The 17,431-nt window shown below is 37.4% G+C and overlaps 1 protein-coding gene across 3 annotated transcripts in view; it reads right to left on the bottom strand.

The window, feature by feature from the left end:
• The window catches only part of LOC123774986 (polycystin-2), a 69,641-nt gene that overhangs the window by 8,024 nt on the left and 44,186 nt on the right, over positions 1–17,431 (bottom strand). For all 3 annotated transcript variants that reach the window (XM_045769717.2, XM_045769690.2, XM_045769727.2), the window contains exons 7-15: positions 14,276–14,360; positions 10,087–10,226; positions 8,447–8,675; positions 7,666–7,896; positions 7,404–7,493; positions 6,506–6,658; positions 6,089–6,318; positions 5,848–5,978; positions 1,971–2,094 (exon numbers count right to left, since the gene is read on the bottom strand). In XM_045769717.2, the coding sequence (XP_045625673.1) occupies positions 1,971–2,094; positions 5,848–5,978; positions 6,089–6,318; positions 6,506–6,658; positions 7,404–7,493; positions 7,666–7,896; positions 8,447–8,675; positions 10,087–10,226; positions 14,276–14,360 (1,413 nt within the window). The remainder of the gene's footprint in view (positions 1–1,970; positions 2,095–5,847; positions 5,979–6,088; positions 6,319–6,505; positions 6,659–7,403; positions 7,494–7,665; positions 7,897–8,446; positions 8,676–10,086; positions 10,227–14,275; positions 14,361–17,431) is intronic.

Here is a 17,431-nt window from a genome sequence, read left to right on the forward strand (position 1 = left end):
ATACACAACTGTCTTTCACTGCACAATTATTTCAAATGTGCAGTCATCATTATTAACTCTGGACACAGCAAGTAAACCTAAACATCACTCTCAGGGCCCATCCCTACTTTACCATTCAAATTACCCATAACTATGATTCAGTAACTTGGGCATCATTCCAGTTTTACCTCTCTAAACTACCCCAAACCAATTAATTTATTTTTCATTTCTGTAATTACATGTAGCATATACAATCACCACAGACACCTTTACCCTTTAATATTTTGACTTCACACCAGCATCTTGAACTGTGCCATGAAAAGTTATTCACTACCCCATATCAGTCTTCATTCCTCATAAGGATCACACCTTCCTTACTCCTTTGTCTTGCAGCTCTCCTCTTATAATTCTAACCCTCTTCTACTTTTCATTCTCACTTCATCTCAACTTGCCTTTACATAAAGCTTGCACTACAAACTTTCCACACTTTTGCCACCTCCATCCTCTTTTGTCCTTCATTTAAACTCCTCACATTCCATGCAGCTCTATACCACCCACGTCTTTGCCTTCTAGGGCCTGGGCAGGCACAAACCCTAGATTAAAGTAAATTTTGGCCTTTGTGAGAAAATGTTGCATGGAACACATGGTTGTTTCCACCATGCAGTGGTAGGCAATGGTGATGTTACATCACTATGCATCTACAAGGGTACCTCGGTTGAGTTTAATCCGGTCCTGGAGACGGCTTGTAAACCGAAGCTAATTTCCCCATACGAAATAATGGGAAATGAATTAATCCGTTCCCGACTATCCAAAAATCTCACTTCAAACTAAATATTATACCCAATTCATCGAAATCTACACTACAAAACTATGTTCAAGTTATTACTTACCCTTGCTGATGACTGATGTTGGCGTATGGAAGATGGTGAGGAGGGGGGAGGAGGAGAGGTGTTACTGTTTGGAAGGGGAGTCCCCATCCATTATAACATCAGGCAGTGAGGACTTCTCTGGTGTGCACTCTCTGGTACGTTTTGCCTGCATACCACTAGGACCTGCTTGTGGCTCACTGCTTGCTTGTCTTACTAAGAATCTGTCTAAAGACACTTGTTTTTCCCTATATTCTAACACTTGTCTGTAGTAAGACATCACATTGTCATTTAAAAGGTCAATGCTACAGCTTTATCTGGGTGAGTTTTTTCAACAAAACTTTGCAGTTCTTCCCATACTTCACACATTTTCTTAACGAGGAAGGGACATCCTCAACTCAACAATTTTCTTAAGTTGAACTGGCTTTCTTGGGACCCATTGCGAGATATATAATAACAACTTTATGTTCAAATGGCCAAATATCCAACAAAACACTGTAAATCCTGGTGAAGAATTGAGGCCGGATAGTCACTGGGCACGAGGCACTGGTAAACTGAGCGGCGATTGCCGTGCCACCATGCGCTAGTCGGCCCGTACGTGTATCAACACCCTCATCCTGAGGCAACCCTCGCATCCCGATACAAATTTTCCGAGCAAATCCTGCTCGTAAGCCGAGGTACCCCTGTACAAAGCAGAATCGTAAATTTTACTTACTCTTATGATGATATCCACTCAGAGCTTCATTATGCAGGTACAGAGTTTTCAATTAAACACCTGATTTTTTTTTCAGGGACTAGACCAAAACACCTTGAGATTCTTATTAGCCCAGAGTAAATGGTTTGTGCATTTATATAATAAAATTCTTCATCCTTTAACAGATAATGTTTTTCTAACAAGATCAACATACATGGTATGCTTTGACATAGTAGACCATGTCACTATAGGAACACTTTCTCAGGAATCTACTCTACTGATGAATCAAGTGCATATATTCTCTTTTTTTAACCTTTGCTTAAATTCAATTAAAGTCTAAAAGTTACTCAATAGTTTAAGAGCTTCATTACTACTGTATTCTATCAACACAATACTAATGCATTTTATTCAACACACTAACTGGTACTTACACAGAGAACTCCTCAAATGAAACTGAGGCAATGGAGCCATGGCCAGACGAGGCCGACACTGGTCGTGTCTCTGCTTCACTGCTGTCTTTTTTACTGCCAGGTTGATCCTCACTGCTCATTTGTCCTAAAAATAAACATTTGGACTTAACTTTTTATTTTATATTTGAACAATACAAAAATATTGTCTTAAGCCATATTTGACACTACTGTATAAGCAAATTACAATAAAAGTTAAAATTAAAGATTCTTTTTGAATATTCATCAATCAATTACAATTCTGAATAGGGCTTCATAATGCAGTGTTGAATTAGATTGCAAAATTTCTGCATTTCACTATAAAAATTTTATTAGAATTAAGCCAGAGAACATTAAGGCTACTTGTTAGATGCAGATCATGCACATAGAAAAAAACTATTGCTTAAAGGATGAACCCTAGCAATATACAGCAGCCAGTAAGCATTTACAAAAGAATACACGATGAGTGCTATGATGTATGTTAAAATGCAGCAATCCTTGTACAATATACAGTTTCAAGCAAGTATGACTAAAGATGTAAGTCAGTACATAATTTCTTGAAAAAGTTACATAAGTACGTACTGAAAGACATAATCGCAGAATTACAATTTTTTTGTACTGAATAAGCAAACATTAGGCTTGGCCTGCTAAATTGTTCACAACTTACTATTCCCGTCAGTTTCGTCTGCTTGATGAATAAAAAAGAATAAGTACAAAATTTTACATCGGAGTTACTGTTTGAGCTCTAATATGTAATTAAGTGGACTTGTAAGTGTCATATTTAGATCACTTTACCAGTACTGACTTTACTTGCTAGCATAAACTTTTTCTAGTCAATTCCATTTCAATGCTTCCTAAAGCAAGAAAACTGAATGCTCCACTGACAGGATCTAAGTCAGGGAAGGGTGATATTCTGAGCTATAAAATGACTCGATGCAACCTAGAGTAATTTCAGAAAGCTTGCTCATGACGGCTTCAAGCCATTTCAAGCTCTACAGTATTTGGCATCACAGGGTCCACCTTGCAGTAGTCAACTAAACAATTTCCCACTTGGCTGCTACCCTCAACAGCCATCAAATGGCAGCACTCTGGCCTGACTGACAGAACTACAATCACAGGGAAATCAGTGATACAAGAATGGGAATGAGATCATTTGAGTCTTGCTCAGAAAGTACCTTTTCATATTTCATTAAATTATTATTATTTATTAGTTTTTCCACTCGTGTTCCTAGAGGAAAGACTGACATGAAATCTGCCACTCTCCACCTTGTACAATGGTGACCTGTGCTAAGGCTTATATCTTGGCGACTTGACAGTCGTTGAATTGAGCCATCAAGAGATTGTATCCATGGGTGCATAATCTTTGGAAGTTTACCAATCTCAAGGCATTCAACTCATCGATGTATGTCTGCCCATAACCTTCCCAGGATTCCTTGCATGTGCAACCATTGTGTCACACTTGGATGGCTCTCATTTATGCCATAAGCTCTGCTGCTGATGTCCTGGAGGTCCTGTGGCAGCTATTCAATCTTCCTGTCTTGCAGCACGTGAAAACTTCCCTTTGTAGCACAGGATCATTTTTTCCCCACTCTTGCTCTCGTAACCTCAGTGGCAGAGCACATGTCAATCTTTTCTCAAGGAGCATCCGAGTGCAAAAACTAATAAAATTGAATATGAAAAACTACTTTCTGAGCAAGCCACTCAAATGATCCCATTCCCTATTTTGTGTCCCTGATTTCCCTGCATTTGCAGTTCTCTCTCGTTCAGATTGTGATAGGCCTCGAGGCTTGGGATCTGGTGTTGGTCAGAGCACTGCCATCTGGTGGCTGTTGGGGGAGGAGGTAACAGCCAGGTGCAAAATAAGTGGTTTGATGAGAGTGCTACATGTTGAACCCTGTGATGAAAAATTATAGTGCTAGGAAGAACTTTTTAGTGTTTATGAGAGAACGTTTCATAGTTACTCTGGCTTAGATTAAGCTTTTCTCTAAAGTTTCCCTAACACCAGTATGACCTGACAGGGATGTTCTGGCTACACTGGTGCAGTGTAGATATACGTGTAGTGTAGATATATATATAGATATAAAATAGATAGTAGTGATAGTAGTGTAGATATATATATAGATATAAAAGATATACTGTACTGTACTATCTTTTGATTCCTATTTTATTACACTGTATTATTATATGACATTACATATGTATGGCACACAATAAAACTTGATCTTTTAAATTGTTATGAGGCTCCTTATGCAAATGACATTTAAAGTTACTAATAAATAGGATAAATAAAGGATTAATGAATAAATAGGATTAATGACTTTGGTATAGTGTATAATACTGTACAGTAATTGGAAGTAGGTTAATTGAGCACTAAAAATGGTTAATCCTTCTCATTCAATGTACAACTTGAGTCTTACTGACTAGGTGAACTGGTTCTGAAGAATGTATAATTTAATTTATTTCAAATATAAATGTATGTTGTGCTGTAAAAAGTAGTTCCATCTCACATACCAGACCGGGGCATGATTGTAGTAGAAAAACACTAAAAACATGAGTTTTTTAGTTTTTGAGTTTAGATATTAAGTTTTTGGATATGCTCTCATATCCAACACCAATATGGTTCTGCTAACCATACTGCAAACCAGGCATGACAGGGCAGATTTCTTTGAAACTTAAAATACTGAACAATTTGGAGGATTTTGATCTGGAAAATTTCTTCAAAAAGTCAAATTGCAACACAAACAAGGAGGAACAGTTTCAACCTCAACAAGCCACAATGTAGGACTGAGAACAGATGCTTTTTCACCCACAGGGTTATAAACCCATGGAACCGTCTACCTGCCAAAGCCGTAAACACAAAGACTGTCGAATTTCAAAATCAAACTGGAAAAGTTATCAAGTCAAATGTGGGACCTTCAAAAAGCTGCCAGCTTCCTGTCCTCGTCGATGCCACTAGTGTTAGTGGACCTCAGGTAAATTCGGGTAAGGATCACCCTCCAGGCTCTCATGATGTATCTCTGTCATAACAGGTATGTATATTGCAAGTGGTCCTCTTGTGTATTTAGGAAAGAGAAACAGTAGCTGACAAGCTTACCTGAAGGATAACTTGAAGCACCTAAAAGAATTATACAATACTGTACATAAATACCAAAGAAAGAGAGACGAACACTGACTGAGAAATGGCATAAAAAATAAAGATCCCATTCCCAAACCCATGATTGGGAAAGGAATGGACAGAAGGAAGGCCTGAGTGAACCTCTTCGCCCTTACTTCATTACACACAGAAATCACAATAGCATGATGCATCAAATGAACAAATCCACAAGGGCCGTGACGAGGGTTCGAAGCCTCGAAGAGGCGAAGAGGTAGAACAGCCTATTGACATAGCTCGGGTGCACGGAGGAATTGTGTAAAACCCTGGTTTGTGTCTCGGAGAGACTGCAGGAACCGTGGTAAATCAGGACGATTTCCCGGTTGCAATTCTTTTACCATGTCGTAGCTCAGTCAATTAAGGCAGCATCTGGGATCCTCTTGGATGTAGGTTCGAATGCTCGTCACGGCCCTTGTGGATTTGTTCATTTGATGCATCACGCTATTATGATTTCTGTGTGTAACTATAGTTGTGGTTATAAAAAATGTTAGAAAACATCTGGTAATAATATTGAATGTTGAGAGAACACATATGTACTAAGAGTGTTTAAATAACTGCAAATTCCAACACTTCCCATGTCCATTTGTACCTAATATAATACATATAGCAAAATAAGTAATGCATGTACTTCAATAAATATTAGTACAGTACATGATTGAAACTAGGGCCTTTTGTATGAAGACCTTTAATTAGAAACAAAAAACGACTTACTATCGAGCTCCATCTTCTGGCCCTCTAGATCAGCCAACATCCGCTTCACCTCGTCGGCTTCCAAGAGACGGTTTCCATCAGTATCATATTTGGCAAAGAACATTTCTATCTCCATATCAGAAAAGTTGCACCTATAAAAAAAAGGATTCCGGTACTTAACTCGTATGATAAGATATTTATAAAGAAAACTTTAATGTTTTTATAATTATCATTATTACTTGAAAGTAGAAATATAACTCACTTCTTTAGGTTGGCCCTAATCTCATCGAATGTCAGAAGTCCATCACTATTAGTATCCGAAAGTTTAATAGCATTTTGGAGATCTATAAGTTTATCTCTCTTCCCCAGCTTGCCCATCATATTGTTATAGCCACGTTTAAAGTAGTCAGCAATTTCAAATTCATTGCGTTGGCTAGCAATCTCTTTTTTGACTTCAGTGTAGGTGTCATTGATGATGGCCAAGAACATGTTCTGTAAGACCATTTGAGATTAGGTGTGCATATGAATAATTAATATATTCAGTTATAGTAGTTATCTATATCTGATAATTGTATCCCAAATTAAAGAAATATTTTGTCTTTACTGAGCAATCATGGTAGAATGTCAAACTGATAAAGATTGCTCACTTGTTCACGCAATGAAATAAGTCTGTACTCACGAGCAACACAAAGAAGACAAAGAACACATATGAAATGAAGAAAATGGGTCCCAAGATCCTGTTTGCATTTTCAATTGCATGGAAGTCGAAGTCACCAAGGATTAATCGGAGTAAGGTGAAAACAGAACTCACAAAATCACTGAAATCTTCAATCTGTAAAGATAAAACCATTATGAAAAGTATTTAAATTGAAAGATAAAAGCTAGCAATCACAATGAAATAATCTAGACTATACAGTCCTCAGATGTTCCATAAGGTAAGTCTACTGTCTCCATAGAAATTGTATCATATAATTATATGGGTCATTATTATTGTACTAGATCTGCAGCAAAGGTTTCAAGTGGTCCTGCAGGATCATAGTAGTACTAGGGAGCACTGGAGAACACCATCTAGCTCAAGCATGTCAAACTGAGGGTCCCCTGAGGGCCATATGGGTCACATTTGTGTTGTCATGAGGTCTACACACGAAAGCTAATTGAAGTCATTTAATAAAAATTATTGAAGAATATAGTATCCTTTGTATTACATAGTAATATAGTATAACAGTATCTTTTGTGTGCTGCAGGTGTGCTAGCAAAGAGCTAAATGTTTGACATGTTCTAGCTGAAATGACCTCCAGAAGGCCTAATATAAATTTTAAGTCCTTCTAAACCTTCCTTGGCATCATTAAGTCTGCCAAAGGAATTCTCTAGCCGTCAAAGAGTTGGCCTGCATGGCCATCTACTATGACACTACCAAGAGGCAACACAATATATGCCACCTAATTATTCTACTCAACTTAATAAGTAAATGGCATACAGTACTATATATGAAAAACTAAATTAAAACAGAATAGGTACTATAATGACACTTTTTAAACATCATGAAAATCAGATAACCAATAGTAATGTTGACCTACCTGTGTGCCAAAGAGCAGGTAGCCCAGTTGAGAGAAGGCAAAGAACACGATGAAGAACATGATTGTGAAGCCAGCCACATCCTTTGCACACTGTTGATGTTCATTGATGGTGTTAGTAAATGATACACATGTAGTCAAAAATTTCACATTTTATGAAATATAAAGCTGACGTGTTAACGTTATTTTTATGAACAACTACTAACAATAGAATACATGTATATTGCAATGTAATATTTTTAAATTCCTTGGAATAAACACAAACCTTTGATAAAGTAGTGAAGAGCTGAGTCATGGTCTTGTTGAAGGAGATGTATTTGAAGAGTTTAAACCAGGAAAAGAAAATACAGATAGCAACGGCAGTGTTAAACTGCGTTTGCCAGAAGCCCAAAAACTCGAAGTCAGAGAAGGTGTTGGGGTCAGCTAACAACTCTTCCAACTTAGTTTTGATTGAGATTGTGCAATAAACACTGAATACTACACACAGTATCGAGATCTGGAAAACATACATGTTTTATATAATTTAGTCAACTAACTATCTGCAGCATATGTACACTATTCTTTGCTACTCAGTGATGACTCATCATAGTCTGGCATGGCCTCTCCTGAAGCATGTGAAATTGAAGACACACAAATCAGCACCAATAACAATTACTATTAAATTTTGAAACAATAGATTTTGAACAATTTCTCAATTTATTCTTAAATGTGAATGAATATACATGCATGATGCTGAATTCATGAAAACATGACAATGATGTATAAACTTTTCTCATTTTTGTAGATGACCAATAAGATAAAGGTCTAATAAAAAATAACCAGAAACATCATGATCTAAGAAACATGACTATCTTGTTTCTATGCAGTTAATTGCTTTTATGTAGGGAATTAATGGCCTTCTTAGTTTCAGTTTAACATGGTAATAAAATAAGCCTTTTTATGATACTTATTGTAAATTTCCTGAAAAAACTAGGAAAATGTATACTTCCCACTAATAGAGTAACAGCTAATGACCTCTGCACAACTTGTATTAACGCCACACTCACCAGTATCACCAAAATATCAAGTATGTTCCACACGCTTTTGAAGTAAGTACATCCAATCGTTTTAATTTCTATGATTTCTTCAATGATGTAGTATAAAATGAAGAAGATAAAAATAAACTCGCAGGCCATGACGAAGAAATCCATTGGAGTGACATAACGAAGTAGTTTGACAGTTCGGAAGGACCAGGAGGGAATGACACCACCAGTTGCTGGGAACTCAAACACCAGTCTGAAAATAACGTCATGGGTAAAAGCTACAAATTCAGAAAATATTCAATGTATTCACCTTTATTAACTGAATAAACATGTGATACTGTATATAAATGAATTTAGCATTCTGCAAAACAGCAAAAAGGGGTCCTTGCATAAGCGGTAAATAGTGTGGATTATATGAGCATAGCTAATTTACAATATAAATTGTTCAGTTTTTTATTTCTATAACACTAATCCCCCATTTGTATGGGAATGGTTTATTTAGAATATTATCACATGGTGCAAATTCCTTCAAAATGTGTAAGGCTTTTGAAACAATTGTGTAAGGCTTTTGAAACAATTGTGCAAGGCTTTTGAAACCCAAGTTGAATACTGTATTTCATAAATAATTCCACCCATAGATTTGACTGCAAGAGATATGGGGTCCTCACCACATGCTTACACAAACATAATAATGTCTGTCAAGAATAAGGAGCACATACAAGTGGGAAAATAGTCATAAGACAAGACATAATATACAGAGAATAAGAAAATGAGAAACCCAAAACCCTGAGGCCTCATCAAGTCATAACTGAGCAAGAACGGAAGTCTATACAAGGTGGGAAGGAACGTGAAGGATATGCGGAGAGGTAAAAACTAAAAGTTAGAAGAAAATTGAAAAGGAATGAAAGTGAAGTAAATAAGATCCAAAATAGACAAGAAAATAGGAACAGAAGAGATAGAATTAAAGCACAGAGGGGCAGTTAGCAAACACAAATCATGCTTCATAAGTAGATTAAATTATTATATTAGAGATTTGCCAGTTTCACCAAGATATTGGAGAGGAGAAGAGGAACAGGAAACTGAAGTCACCAGCAGAATTGGAAGCAGGAGGAACAGTATCAACCAGATTGCAATTAAGTGTGGTATTAGTCGAAAAGCAAGTTTTATAATAATAATAATAATAATAATAATAATAATAATAATAATGATAATAATAATAATAATAATATTATTATTATTATTAATAGTTTATTCAGGTAAAAGTACTACAAAACGAGTTACAAACAGAATGTTGGATTTCTAGGTAGAGCTAGTATATACTATGCCTAAAGCTACTAGTACACACAGTGTTTCAGGCAACATGTGGGCAAGAAGGGAAAGTCACAAGACAGAATAACACAAGTAAAGGAAAGCCTAAATACCAGACAGAATGATGTAAGGGAAAACCATAAGACAATAAAAATAACACAGGTAACCACAAGACTAAACACAGTGACACAAATACAGTACTGGAATAAACAACACTTGACTCTCAGAGCAGCAATCTTTAACAAATGTTGAAAGAAATTATAAACTATCAAAAAAATGCTCTCATTTGAGCAGAACCAAAGAAGAAAATTAGAGTATAACCAATTAGAGAAAAGTTATCACCAACTTATTCTTACTTGATCACACAAAAAAGATTAATGTTGGCATTGTAGACGGTGAAGTCGATAAAGACTGCTCGGGTCCCTCTTGAAATCCACAGGTTTTCTTTAAGATCGGCAATTATAGCTTCAGTTTCATTTCTGAATAAAGCAAGGTCCTGAAAATAGAAGAAAAACATTATGGTACTGAAGTATATAATGTTTAAAACTCATAATACGAACAAAACTTGAGGCAACATCTATACAGAACATATAATGATGATAATAATTCACTGTGTCATGGGACAGGAAACCAGTGTATTCATATACGTTAGGCTTTTATCGAGGCTCCTCTCCATCCAAGTCGAATTACTGACCCTGCCCAGGATGTAACCCCACAACAAGCTGACTTACTCTCAAGTACCTACTTACTGCTAGGTGAACAGACCATTAGGTGAAAGGAAATGCGCCCTATCATTTCTATCCGGAACCCGGAACAATCAACTGTGCGTTCAGAACGAACCCGACTATATTACCAGGACCCTTGTAAATATGTATGCACATTTTTAAAAATATGCAGTTGTTGAAGGTAATAGAACATTTTCATTGATAAATTACATTAAAAGTACTATACTGTACGTATTTTCATACCCAAATCATTACATTACATTATGCAGTCCCCGTGGCACAGTAATAAGACACTCGCCCCGTGCTTCGCAAGCTCTTTGGCCTGGGTTCGTATTCTGGCCGGGGAGGATTAACCGGGCACCAATCCTTAACTGTAGCCTCTGTTCACCCAGCAGTGAATGTGTACCTGATTGCTAAATGATTTAGCGGGTCGTATTCTGGGGGAAATTCGGATTAAGGACTTGCACAAAACGCCATGAGTGCTAGTGGTTTTACAAGAATGTAAGAACTCTTGTTTTATATATAAATAAATAAAAAGAAATGACAGATTTATGGTAAAGTGAGAAATGCTAATAATGTTAAAGCCTTACAAAGAGATTTACATGAACTTCACAATTAGTCAGAAGACTGGCAAATGCTTTTTAATATCGAAAAATGCAAGACCATGCATGTGGGGCACAACAACCTACACCACAACTTCCAAATTAATAGCATTACATTACAGTAGATTGATGAAGAATAGAAAAGGAACTTAAGAGTCAAAATGCACCACTCATTAAAAGTTGTTCATCAGGTGGGAGCAGCAATTAGAAAAGCTAACCAAACTCTTGGGATAATCAAGCGTATTTTCAACTACAGGAAAAAAAAAGTAATGGTTCAACTGTATAAATCATTTGGATTACTGTATCTAAGCATGGAGACCTCATGTTTAGGAGGACATAGCTGCTCTGGAGAAGGTGCAACACCAAGCAACAAAAGTCCTTCCAGAGCTAAGTCATCTCTTGTATCAGGAATGCTTGAAGGTCACAGGGCTGACAACACTGCAAACCAGGCATGACAGGGCAGATCTCATTGAAACTTTTAAAATACTGAACAAATTAGAGGATGTTATCTCGAGATGATTTTGGGGCTTAGCGTCCCTGCGGCCTGGTCTTCAACCAGCCTCCCTTTTGTTACACACCCCCAGGAAGCAGCCCGTAGCAGCTGTCATTTGTAGTAGGTACAAATAGGTACCTCCCAGGTACCTATTTACTGCTAGATGATCAGGAGCATCAGGGCAAAAGAAACTTTGCTCAATTGTTTCCGCCTCCAAGAGGGATCGAACCCGGAACCTCAGGACTACGAATCCGAAGCGCTGTCACCTCAGCTGTCAGGGCCCCATGTTGATCCAGATATTTTCTTCTGAAGGTCAGATGTAACAAACAAGGAGCAACAGTTTCCAGCTCAACACGCCACAATGTAGGACTGACAACAGGAGATGCTTTTTCCATCCACAGGATTATTAACACATGGAACTACCTACCCACCGAAGTAGTAACTGCCAAAACCATGTTGAGGTTTAAAATTCACCTAGAAAAGATCATCAAGGCAAATGGAGGGACCTTCGACAAGCTGCCAGCTTCCTGTCCTCATCGAGGCCACTGAGGTTAAGGGCACTCAGATAAATCAGGTATTTCGTCATCTTTTAAGAAGTGACTGCAACAAAGTGAGAAGATTAGCATTCATGAGTTGTTGTCAGTTAAATTAGCAACATTGAGGCCATTTTTAGCCAGTTATGGTTCAACTCCATGATGACAACTGAGAAAGGTATATTTGGGCTGTCACAGGTCACGATGAATGCAATGGGTACAGTTGGGTTTGTTCTTGACTCACAATCGAGAATCCCAAGTTCGATTCCTGGGTGGGACAGAAATCGTTAGGCACGTTTCCTTTTTCTTACTGCCTCTGTTCACCTTTAAGTGAACAGAATGTATAGGTACCCAGGAGTTAGTCAACTGTTGTGGGGTTGCAACCTGAAGAAGGCCCCACAAGTTAAATTTTAAGGGGGGACCTTGATATAAGCCTTAAGCATATACCTGTATATATACACAGGCTTCTTGTTCCACAACGGGCTCACCATAGCCCGTGCTGCTTGGAACTCTGTTCCGGGTAGCGAATCTTTAACAACAACATCTTGTTCCCAACAAAGTAAAAAGCAAATTACTGTATAAAAAGTACAGGCTAGTAAAAGGAGTATTGACTAGGGTAATAAATACAGGAGAGCAAAGGTAGGTGGTATAGTGGTACTGGTGGCTTTGTATCGCTTCAAATTTTTAGTCAATTAGAGAGTCAATGAATATATAATTATATACCCTAATAGTGTGTTTAGGGCACACTAAACAGATGGTGCTGTACCATTAGAGAAAGTCTGTAAGACACAGAAATAGACATGAAGTTTCAGCATTCCATGTTTAACATTGTCAGAGTACCATAGCTCTAATTGTGCTGTAATACCATTACCTTGTAGCAGATTGATTAAGAAAAGGACCTTCGAATCAGAATCCCCAATCACTGAAAGTTGCACAAGTGGGAACTGCAGTAAAAAAAAGGACTAACCAAACCCTAGGAATAGTTAAATAACCCTTTGATTTCAAGGAAAAGAAGGTAGTTATTTAAATGAATAAATCTCTGGTGCACTCCAATTTGGAATATTGTATCCAAGCATGAAGCCCTCTTCTTCAGAAGGACATATCTGCTTTGGAGAAAGTTCAATACTTGGCAATAAAATTAATCCTATAACTAAGTTGACTCTCATACAGTACCAAGAATGGTTGGGGGTCACAGGGTTAACAACACTGCAAACTAGACATAACAAGATTGATCTTATCAAAACTTTAGAAATACTGAACAATTTGGAGGATATGGATCCAGACTTCTTTAAAAGGTCAGATAGCTTTATAAACTAAAAAGCCACAATGTAGGATGGAACAGATGCTTTTTCACACATAGGGTTACAAACCCATGGAACCACCTACCTGCCGAAGCTGTAAATGCCAAATAATTGCTACAATTCAAACCCAGTTGGATAAAACCATCAGGACAAATGGGCAGGACCTTTAACAAACCACTGGCTTCTTGTCCTCATTGAAACCACTAGTGAGATGAGATGGAGGTAAATTCAGGTAAATCTATAAACAGTACAGTACAAGCAAAAAGATATTTACTTTCATCTTGGGTCACAACAAAAATAAAATGCAATAAATAGTGAAAAATGGTGATACTGTACACTCGGTGGGCCAAAATCCCAATACAGTATGTTGACCTTGTAGTGTGTGGTCTGGTCAACATTCTTCAGCCACGTTATTGTGATCGCCCAATACAGTATCTAAGTGTTAAATTAATTCCAAAATATATGCTCCCAGGGGGTTATATGACAAATTTTCATTAAGAACCTATGTTTCACCATCACACACACGTTGAAAGTGTCAAACCGATACATAATTATTAATTACCGGTATGGCATTCCATATTATGGTAATTATAGTATGAATTAATAATGGCATTCCAAAGATGCATCTACATAATATTATGGTAAAAACTGTAAGAAATCTTTACAAAGAAGGCCCAATTAATATTTCTTAATTTTTAACTTTGATTTACCCTTTATATGGCTCCAGTCACTGTGTGCAATTACCTGCTGTGCTCAAATTGCCATATGCAGTTTTTTGGCATTGGTTTAGTAAACAAATTTTTGGTCATGAGCACCACTATATAGGACTTTTTAAGTAGTCAAGTAGTATTAAAAGTAAAGCTACATACAATCTGGGGAAGGATGACTCACCTGATAGCTCCCTGCACCAGAGTATGTGGCAATTTTTCCCCAAGTGCTCGTGCTGTTCATCTGCTTTTCCGTGTAGTATATCCATCTGTGAGGAGTACAGGTATTTAGGTGAGCATTCTTGGCAATTTATTGATTGAGACAGAAAAATCTCTCTTCATTATTACAGGTATAACAATTACGATTTTTACTAGTCTACTATTACACAGTACACTATATATACACTATATATTCCTGTCTTTGAGGACAGGAAGCCGGCAGCTTGTTGAAGGTCCCCCACATTTGCCTTGATTATCTTTTCCAGGTATATTAGCAAGAGCTAAGTATATTGTGTTTAGCTAGATAAGAGTAAATTCAAAAATTTCAAATTCAAAATTCAAATGTTTATTCAGGTAAAGTACATACATACAAGGGGTGATACAAATATTGATGAATTTATAGATAGAGCTAGTACATACAATGCCTAAAGCCACTATTACGCAAAGCGTTTCGGGCAGGAAAAACGCTAAAAACTAAAACTTAATACTAATTGAGATTAAAGTATAAAATGTGTTGATAAAATATAAAAATAAAAAAGGGGGGAACATGGCAGAAAAACAGCAAAAATACAATTTGGTCGACAAACAGCATTGTTTAAAAAAATAACAGACATGGGTTGACATTATTGGGGAAAGGTAGGTTACAGGGAGTTAATTAGGTAGTGCTTAGTTTTTATCTTAAACTGCTTGATAGAGGTACAGTCTTTTAACATGATTGGGAAGGTTATTCCACATTCTGGATCCCTTGATTTGTAGAGCATTTCTAGTTTGATTAAGTTGTACTCTTGGAATATCAAAAAGATATTTGTTTCTGGTGTGGTGCTCATGGGTTCTGTTACAACCTTTAATGAAGCTTTTAAGGTCAGGATTGGTATTATAGTTCAGCATTTTATATATATATATATAATACACATGAGAGGATGTGCAGTGACTTAATATCTAACATATTCAGAGATTTGAGTAGGGGTACCGAGTGATGTCTGGGGCCAGAGTTGGATATTGTCCTAATAGCAGCTTTGTGTTGAGTAATTAGAGGACGTAAATTATTTTGGGTAGTAGAACCCCAAGCACAAATACCATAGTTGAGATAAGGAAAGATGAGGGAGTAATAGAGCGTCACCAGGGCAGGGCGGGGTATATAATATCTGATCTTAGAAAGAATGCCAACAGTTTTTGAAACTTTTTTTGATATATTTAGAATGTGTCCCTGGAAATTCAGTTTGTGGTCAATGAGAACGCTAAGGAATTTGCCATCTATTTTGTTACAAATTTGGGTATTATTTATCCTGAGATTTATTTGATTTGAGGATTTATTGCCACTCTCGTATTCTTGAAGATATCCTCACAGTGTACCCAAAATTTGCCAGTGCCGGCTACTAAACATATAGCCCTGTATGACTAACCATCCTGCGAGATGGGGACTTTTATTACCACTGCTACCTTATTTAATCTTGTGTTGATGATATCCTCAAAATGCATCCAGAGTCTGCCAGTGCAGACTGCTTATCACATGCCTCTGTATGACTAACCATCCTGTGTGATGGGGATTTTTTAGCATCACTTAGTTAGCTCTTTTTTTTTGACACACTGTACTCTACTTCATATAGTCTAGGGTAGCTGCACTAATGCAGATGTACCTCATATTTAATAAAAAAAACAAAAAACAAAATGCCAAACAAAATATAGAAAGTTTTGTCAATGTTGAGGTGAGTTTGTTGGCAGTTAGCCAAAGATGGACTTTATTTAGCTCAGTATTCACTGTGACATTAAGAGCTATGGGGTCAGGACTGGAATAAATGAAGGTTGTGTTGTCAGCAAATAGAATTGGTTTGAGGTGTCAGGAGGCATTTGGAAGGTCATTAATGTAGATGAGAAAGAGGAGAGGGCCAAGTATGCTGCCCTGAGGAACACCAATGTTGATGGGTAGGGTGGGAGAAATTGACTTATTCACAGAAACATACTGGAGCCTGTCAGTAAGGTAAGATTTGAGGTATGTAACAACTCTTGTATATATCTCAAAGAAAAAAAGTATTGCAGGGAGTGACCTGCATAATGATGTAATTTAAGAAGAAGGTTTTGGTGGTTGACAGTGTCAAAAGCCTTACGCAGGTCCACAAATAACCCAACAGGGAACTCATATAGTAAGGTCCACAAATAACCCAACAGGGAACTCAATATAGTAAGTATATACAGTAAATAAATAAATAAATATAAATATATCTTAAAACAAGAGTTTTTTGGCATTTACGGCCTCGGTGGGTAGGTGGTTCCATGGGTTACTAACCCTGTGGGTGAAAAAGCATCTCCTGATCTTGGTCCTACATTGTGGCTTGTTGAGCTTGAAACAGTTGCTCCTTGTTTGTGTTACATCTGACTTTTTGAAGAAAATATCTGGATCATCATCATCTAACTTGTTCAGCATTTTAAAAATTTCAATGAGATCTGCCCTGTCATGCCTGGTTTGCAGTGTTGTCAACCCTGTGGGCTTCAAGCATTCCTGATATGAGAGATGACTTAGCTCTGGAATGACTTTTGTTGCTCGGTGTTGCACTTTCTCCAGAGCAGCTATGTCCTTTTGAAAAGGAGGTCTCCATGCTTGGATACAATAATCCAAATGGGGCTGCACCAGAGATTTCTAAAGTTGAACCATTACCTTCTTTTCCTTATAGTCAAAAGTACACTTGATTATCCCAAGAGTTTGGTTAGCTTTTCTGACTGCTGCTCCCACCTGTTGAGCAACTTTTGATGAGTGGTACATTTTGATTTCAAGGTCTTTTCTTCATCAATCTACTGTAATGTAATGTTATTAATTTGGTAGTCGTTGCAGGTACCACATGAGGCTGGCAAGGAAATTACAGGCCCATGAATAAATGGTAAAATGAACAAATCCACAAGGACCGTGATGAGGGTTCGAACCTACGTCTGAGATAATCCCAGATGCACCTTAATCGACTGAGCTACGACCTGGTATAAGAATTGCAACCGGGAAATCAACTTGACCTACCACAGATCCTGCAGTCTCTCTGAGACACAAACCAGGTTTTTACACAATTCCCCCATGCACCCGAGCTCTGCCAATAAGCTATTCTACCTTTTTGCCCTTACTTCATTACACACAGAA

The sequence above is a fragment of the Procambarus clarkii genome, chromosome 10 (genome assembly GCF_040958095.1).
Source record: "Procambarus clarkii isolate CNS0578487 chromosome 10, FALCON_Pclarkii_2.0, whole genome shotgun sequence".
NCBI classification, from domain to species: Eukaryota; Metazoa; Arthropoda; class Malacostraca; order Decapoda; family Cambaridae; genus Procambarus; species Procambarus clarkii.